This window comes from Nothobranchius furzeri, chromosome 6 (genome assembly GCF_043380555.1).
Source record: "Nothobranchius furzeri strain GRZ-AD chromosome 6, NfurGRZ-RIMD1, whole genome shotgun sequence".
In the NCBI taxonomy this organism is placed as follows: Eukaryota; Metazoa; Chordata; class Actinopteri; order Cyprinodontiformes; family Nothobranchiidae; genus Nothobranchius; species Nothobranchius furzeri.
In genome coordinates, this window is record NC_091746.1 from 73381468 (window position 1) to 73389586 (window position 8119).

Genomic DNA, 8119 nt, shown 5'->3' on the forward strand with positions numbered 1-8119 from the left:
TAAATGCCCGTTTGTTTTCAAGTATGACCATGTTAATTATGTATAAACAGGCAGATTCAAAATTTAGTTAGGATTATGTTTTCCAGAACCATAAATATCTCAGATTTTTTTATGATTTCATTTGGAAAACTAAACATCAGACCACGTGACCATGTAAAATAAAATTAATAAAAGATATGAGATCGACTTTCCATAACGGCGTCTACTCTAGCAATGTCTACGCGGTTGCCATAGTGACACAGAAACTGTTAGCTAAGGCTAATCTTTGTGCTCTTGTGTTGAAAACTGAAGGGAAAATAAACATTTGGACATTTTTTCGAAGAAAACGCTGTTTTGGGATAGAGGTGAGAGTTTTACATGAAGGTAGTTGTTATAAACAATGTTTAAACTGTGGCAGTGTTCATAATTTTGTGAGTTTAGTAAATCAGGGAGCAATTCAGACAAATTCTTACTGCCATAGAAGACTGCTGCATTTATTCTACATGAGTGATTTGTTCCGCACTGTCCACAGGATGTCTTCAGCCCCCATTCAGATTCCTGCAGCAGCAGCTGAAGTGGAGACGTACGTAGACCACGCAGCTGAACTGGAGGAGATCAAAGGGTTTATCACTTATTAGTACTATTGTTTTATTTCTAAGGAATAATAATAAGTTGTATGAGTCTGATCATTGGGTGTGTCTTTTAATCCAGACTGTCTTCATTTGAGGTGGGACAGAGACCGGTGCCATTAGGGGCGACGATGCCCAGGACCAGCGTCGATACAAAGAATTCATGGACTAAAAATGAGCTGATTGATCAGATTGAGGTACATCCATCTTTATTCTGCACGCATGCCACATGTTCCCCTTCACTCAGGATGTCCTTTCCCCTCAGCAACTGAACAAAAAGCTGGAGCAGGAGAAGATAAATCACAAAGAATCCATGAAGTTCCTGCAAAACCAGCGTGAGGTTAGTCGAGCAACACCTGGTGCTGCGGAAAGTGTGAAAGCATCCTTGCATAATTTTCTAGTTTCACAAGATTTCACCATCAGACAACGAAAACTTCTAAAATTCTACTGTTGTGTCTTTGGGCAAGACACTTCACTCGATTTGGCTATGTTGGTGGTGGTCAGACAGGCCGATGGCGCAAAATGGCCTCTGTCAGACCGCTCCAGAGTGGCTGTGGCTACATAGTAGCTCACCAGCAGTGTGTGAAAAAGGGAAAGCACTTTGGGTGCCCAGAAATATATTAATCCTTTATTATTATTTTTACTTTAAAAAAAAGTCTTTTCAGCCCCTTACTGATTCGTTCTGCTTTTCCTTTTGTTGTCATTTAAATGCTTTTGGGTCAGAAAACACATTTAAGTAGAAAAGGATAACCTGAATAAATGAAATGCACTTTTCTAATTATTTCATTTATTATCCTAAACAACCTGTTTCAAAGTGAAAAATGTTATTGCTCCTTGAACAAAACCTACTGATTAGCAGAGGTGTTGACTCGAGTCACATGACTTGGACTCGAGTCGGATGCAAATCATTAATTTAACGACACCTGACTTGACTTGATAAAATCTATAAAGATTTACAACTTGACTCGGACTTGAACGCCAATGACTTGTGACTTGAATTGACTTGATGACTTGAGCATATTTGATATTTTAGCAGAAAAGTGGAAGGACATGGACATAAATCTTAAATTATTCTTCATTCTGGGTTTGATCTTGTTCTGCTGAATGCAGCAGCTCTTTGTTTATCATCAGCTTCAGTTTCTGGAATTTATTTATTATCGTTGTCATTAACCCTCTGGAAGCAGGCGTTGCAGATTTGCAACGTTAAAACCCATCTGCCTGGTTACTCCACACACGTATTTCATGAGCATTTTTTAACTCAGAAGTTCCCCTGAAGGTGTCACGTTGCGACTTAGGAGGAGGTTAGGACCCAAGATGCAGGAAACACCAGATGACGCGAGGCAGGAGTGGTTCAAAGGTAAAATCCTTTTTATTAGGATGAGAAACAAAAATCCAAAGGGCAGGAAGCCAAAAACCAAAGTCCTGAATACCAGGAGAACGAAAGCTCACATAGAGCACAAAACCAAGAGACGAGGCACAAAGCAACGCTGACACCAAACAATGGACATTAAGACATTGAGACACAGACAGGGCTTTATACACTGGGGAGGATGAGAGGGAGATGACCTGCAGGTGTGTGGGGAGAGAGACCAGGTGAACTGAGTTACTTATTGTGGAGGAAACAAATAAGACAAGAAGAGCAGGAACATAACTAATAATCTAAGGAGGGGGAAAAAACCTCAAACACCGATGGGAAAAATAAACACAATAGAGAGACTAATAACATGAACAGCTGTAACTAAAGAAAAATGACCTAAGAATAAAACCTAAAGACCTGAAGGGCAGCAAACATAATTAATATTCTAAGAGGGAAGCTGAAACTAGAGGAAAACACTACAGAAAGAAAAACTACAGGGGCGTGACTAAAAGCGGGCTAAGGGAGCACAGGACATGGGAGGGGGATGCCTGAGGAGGGGAAGAAACCTAGAGGGGCTGTAGATCTGGGAACACAGAAAGAGAAAGTCCAGGGGCGTGACTAAGGAGGACCACAGGGAGCACAGGACCTGGAGGGAGAAACCTGGGGGGGGGGGGGGGGGGGGGTTTGGGGGACCTAGAGGGACTGCAGCTCTGGGAACACGAGGAAGACGTTGACAACGACACAAGAGGGCACTAGGATACACAACAGGAGAACCTAGAGACGGATGGAGAACACAAGGAGACACATGAGGGGAGACGTAGACGCAGACCATGACAGAAGGACTTAGTTGTTCGTCTTTTTATCAAAACTTATTTTGAGCCTGAGAGGGGTAAATTGGAAGTTGGACAGATGACTTCATTATAACTTGAAAATTCAAAGGTAAGGACTTGGACTTGACTTGGACTTCCACACCATTGACTTTGGACTCAACTTGGGCTTGGCTGTCTTTGACTTGGACTTGACTGGAGGACTTGTGACTTACTTGTGACTTGCAAAGCAGTGACTTGGTCCCACTTCTGCTGAATAGGATAATATTAATAACTATATTTTATTATAACTGATAGTTGTGACAGTAATATTAGTTATAAATGACATTAAATCCCCTAACCTGTTGAATAGATGCATAAACGTGTTTCCAGTGTGAGGCAAATAAAAACACGAAGCTAAAACTGAACTCAGCTGGAGGACCATTCCGACATTTACTTAGTTTCTGAGAAAATGGACCATTGTTGTCATGGATACAGGAATATGCTAAGTTTATGAGATGTCAGACTGTTCCTACACAGCAAATTCAGCATGCTCAAAATAACTCTGTCAGAGTTGATTTCAACACTTTTTGAAGAGTTGGTACTTTAACTCTGATTTAGTGTTAAAAACCAAATAAATATATAACACTAAATCTGAGTTAAAGTACCAACTCTCCAAAAAGTGTTAAATCAACACTCACTGGGGTGGACCCATGTAGACACTTTAAAAGTGTTTAAATCAACTCTGATAGAGTTATTCTGAGCATGTTGAATTTGTTGTGTACACCAGTGGTTCCTAACGTGGGGGTCCCGACCCCCACAAGGGGGCGCCAAAGCCTCTCAGTGGGTCGCCAAGACCTCTCCACTTTAAGGGGTTAAAACTTCATTTATTACTTGTTTATAACCTACATTTTGCTCACATTTTTTTCATGAGTGAAGAGTTTACTGATATTAAGACAGGAAATAATTAGTACAGAAAAATTAACATTTTGCTCAGCTCACTGTTTTATTTTCAAGTGTCAAAAGTTCATTAAAGATAGGACTGAATGATTAATCACAGCATTTACAGTAAATAATCTAGTATAAACAGTAATATACACATTTAAGTACATTTTGCTCAGTGTATTGTTTATGTGTCAAACGTTTATTGAAATGAATGATTGATTTATCAGTGTTTACAAGAAACAATGTGTTCAGAAAAGCAATACAAACTGTCAAGCACATTATGCTCTGTTTGGTTTTGTTAATGACTTTGTTCTGTACTGGAGCCTACTATTACTGTTATCTTTTGAATCAAAGCATATTAAAATGTTTATTTATCATTTCTTAATAATGTTTGTACTGGAAGAGAGAATGGGAGGGGGTCGTCAGAAATTTTACTGGTAAAAAGGGGTCCCTTGGGAAAAAGGTTGGGAACCACTGGTGTACACTACCACCAATGTTAGTTTTCAGAGTCAGTTTACACTCAAGCTATTAATCTCCATCATGATATCATAAATTTTAATACTTTTCAGTGTACCATGCCAGGAAGCTACTAGCTACACTGGCTAACTCGTGCAGTGAACCCCTCATGACTGCTATCAGTCAGTGGGAGAGGATCACAAGTAGGGTCCTGAGCATGTACTATTAGCCATGCGCCACATTATTATTGTGCTAGTGGAACACACAGAGGTCCCATTCTTTTGACCGGCCTCCTCGCTCACGGTACAAACATGACATAACAAGCAAAACCACATTTGCTACAGTGAACAAAGTACTAACTAAGAACAACACAACTCCGCTAAATAAACATTCAAAACACCTCAAAATAGAACAAACTAACTAAAAACATGACTACCCACAATGCACCTCGCCCACTACAGCTCCTGCAACTCTCTGCAGCCAATCGGACGCTACCAGTCCAACTTTTAGAATAAAAGGGTGGAGTCTACAAATTAACTCTGCGGGTGCTGTGGGAGTTCAGAGTTACATTTTCTGGAGTTATGTTGTCCAACATGACTCCTACAGTGTTGAATAGGAAACACTCCTTTTTAACACTGGGATTTAACTCTCATGTCAGTGTTACTTGACTGTTAGCTTCTTCTTCCGGCACTCGCAGAGTACAAACGCTTCTGCTTTGCTCCCTTATCTTTTTTCCCAAGGCTCTTTGTCCCATCTGCCTACAGAGCGCTTCTCTGCATTTCTTCTGGAAATCCCTATTTTTTAGAAATGGATTTAATTAACTGGTCATTCAACGCGATCAAGATTTTTTCTACGATGAGAACGGAGGAGGGGGCTCCCACTTGCCCGCAAGGGACACACGCAGCGGGATATGCGCTCGATTCCTGGAAGGTGTGGAGGATCGTATGCCTCTCCCAGCTGTCCATTGAGGACGTCGAAGATATGTGGATATTTGGCCTGATGATCACTGGATTTCTTCTGATTGGAGTGGGAGGATATCTGGTTTTCTGGAAATTTGGGAAGACGGGAGCGATTGGAGGGCGACCCGCACCCACGGAAAGCACCGTCCGTGTGGAGACCTCACAGACTGGGACGTTACTCGAGGTGAATCGTAAGCTGGACAATGTTCTAGCTGCGTTACCGGTATTAGTGCGCAAAATGGATGTCATCTCGGAGAGGGTCACCGGACGGTGTGGAGATGTTTAAAACCTAAATTGGCTTCACTGGAGGACTTGAATGATCGGTTACAGACTGAAGGCAGAGAGGAAAATTGTCTCTGCCTGACCCAAACAAAGTCTTGTTATCCGCCTGACGCCATGGCAGCCTTCAAGATGCCAACAACAACAACCCCCACGAAGGAAGGAATGCAGACAGATGCTGTGAAAACCCTTTTTTTCCCTCCTCCCAAATCCATTCCTCACGTTATCCTTTTCTCTCTCTATTAAGGTAGCGCGACTCGGTTGCGAATGACCACAGTCACCAATTCTTGTCATGTGTCTTGCCCAGTGTGTCTGATCTTTGAATTGTGTGTACTGAAACTCTAATTTCCCTTCCCTGGGACAAATAAAGCTTTTCATTTCATTCATTCAATTCATATCAACTATAGAACTCGTTTTAGTGTTAAATGAACTATTCTTGGTGTTAAAATGGACCAACACCAGAAAATTAACACTTTAGGAATGTGCTGTGTATCGAATGTAAAAATGACTTTAGTGAAAGCTGCAGCTAATCCGAACAGGAACTCCAGCAGGAGCTGAACAAGCTGCATCTGGAAACTGAGAAGATCCTGCAGGAGATGCAGGATCAGTTCTACAGCCTGAGCCGCAAAACCACACAAACCATCGACATACGGATGGAGACGATGAGGAAGGTGAGAAGAAGTTCGCCGTGCTGCACATCTATCTTCAAACGGGTGCTGATTAGATGTTTGTTTCAGTTTAATGAGATGAAGAAGGTGGTGTTGGAGGACAGGAAGGAGCAGGAAAAGCAGCGTCAGCTGGAAGCAGAAGCCAGAGCTGCAACCACGGTAACAGCATCCACTCTCAGGAACAATTCATGAGCTTTAGCTACACGTTTCTGTGTGACCTGGTCTGGTGTGTGCAGCTGCAGACCTGGTGGAGAAGCTGCATGATCCGCCGACGACTAGGAGCTTATAAAAAATCAAAGGACAAGAAAGTCAAGAAGAAGAAAGGAAATGAAGAAAAGGGGAAAAAGAAGGCAGGAGATCAGAAGAAAGGAAAGAAGAAATGACTTGTTTTATTTTATTTGTTGCCTGTGGTTGTTGGCCTCGTATTTCAAACTTTATTTGTGTGTGTGTGTGTGTGTGTGTGTGTGTGTGTGTGTGTGTGTGTGTGTGTGTGTGTGTGTGTGTGTGTGTGTGTGTGTGTGTGTGTGTGTGTGTGTGTGTGTGTGTGTGTGTGTGTGTGTGTGTGGGTGGGTGTGTGTGGGTGGGTGTGTGTGTGTGTGTGACCATTTAGCCTTGAGCATTGAGACAATCCCCAAACCAAACCCAGCGTGTCCCCACAGGTTATAAATAGAAAATAAAACACAGAAAAATAGATAAGTGAGAATAAACAAAAGCAGATGAGAAAATAAAAAAGATAAAAGTAATCCTACAAACAGGTGTTAATCCGTCTCAATCTGAAAAGTGACACTTACAGATATATGGTGCCCTTTGAGATCTCTTCATATAAAAAGCATTATAAATTAAATGTATTATTATTATTATTATCTACTGAGTCTAATTTTCTCACACTTCAGAAAATACAAAGCATCCTTAGGCCAATGACAGTGTGGGTGTGGGTGTGTGGGCTTCATTAGCCTTCTCTTCTGGCTAACAGGGTTGTGAATGGGGGGATGAGATTGGAAGAAAAAGTAGTAATAGGGACCACTCAACCCCAGATGGGACAAAATGTCAAAGATGTCGCACCTAAACTTGTTTAAAGCAGGCCAGCGTGTGAGAAGGTGTGTAGCCAGAGGGTCTTCAAGATGAAGGAATTGGAGGCAAATTGCAGACGGTGAGGTTGTTTTCCTTGGGAGCCAGTACGTTACCCAGGCTTTTATTCCATTGCTCTTTACAAGTCAGTGCAGAGGTTTTACCTGACGACGGCACAACACTTGACAGTTTCAGGCAGAAAATTTAAATTGTAACTATTCAATTCAAGTTTTCAATTCAAGTTTATTTATATAGCTAAAAATCACGACAAGAGTCGTCTCAAGGCACTTCACATAATAAACATTCCAATTCACAGTTCATTAAGCCAATCAGAAATAATGTTTCCTATATAAGGAACCCAGCAAATTGCATCAAGTCACTGACTAGTGTCAATGACTATACAGCAATCCTCATACTAAGCAAGCATGCAGCGACAGTGGAGAGGAAAACTCCCTTTTAACAGGAAGAAACCTCCAGAGAATCCTGGCTCAGTATAAGCAGCCATCCTCCACGACTCACTGGGGATGGAGAAGACAGAGCAGACACACACACACACACACACACACACACACACACACACACACACACACACACACACACACACACACACACACACACACACACACACACACACACACACACACACACACACACACACACACACACACACAAATGTGTCTATAGTTCTATTGTGATGTCCTAGTAAATGTAAACTAAAATGTACTAAAGTGCAAAACTATTGACTACACGTGTCTGCAGCACGATTAGACACGCCTTTATATAGTTTATCAGGAAAACAAGGTGATTTGGGGGTGACTTGCTCTTTAAATAGCATAAAAAATCACACCTGGGAACAATCAGCTCCACCAATCAAACCCAAAAGGAAATAAACATCCAAATAAAAGTACGGCCTAAATAACATAGGCATGAAGAAAAGACAAAACTATTTCTAAAGTAAAAATTAACATTTTAA

The 8119-nt window shown here is 41.5% G+C and overlaps 1 protein-coding gene across 2 annotated transcripts; it reads left to right on the plus strand.

Moving 5' to 3' along the window:
* The first annotated feature begins 209 nt into the window (after window positions 1-209).
* On the plus strand, window positions 210-6628 carry LOC107375090 (dynein regulatory complex protein 9). Of its 2 annotated transcripts, none has more exons than XM_054744686.2 (7): window positions 210-344; window positions 512-601; window positions 691-805; window positions 874-948; window positions 5950-6081; window positions 6148-6237; window positions 6315-6628. In XM_054744686.2, the coding sequence occupies exons 2-7, from the start codon at window positions 513-515 to the stop codon at window positions 6459-6461; spliced, it is 648 nt and encodes a 215-aa protein (XP_054600661.2). In that variant the 5' UTR covers window positions 210-344; window position 512; the 3' UTR covers window positions 6462-6628. The 2 variants fall into 2 exon arrangements, with proteins under 2 accessions (XP_054600661.2, XP_054600662.2); XM_054744687.2 differs by having other exon boundaries at window positions 512-562.
* Window positions 6629-8119: the final 1491 nt, after the last annotated feature.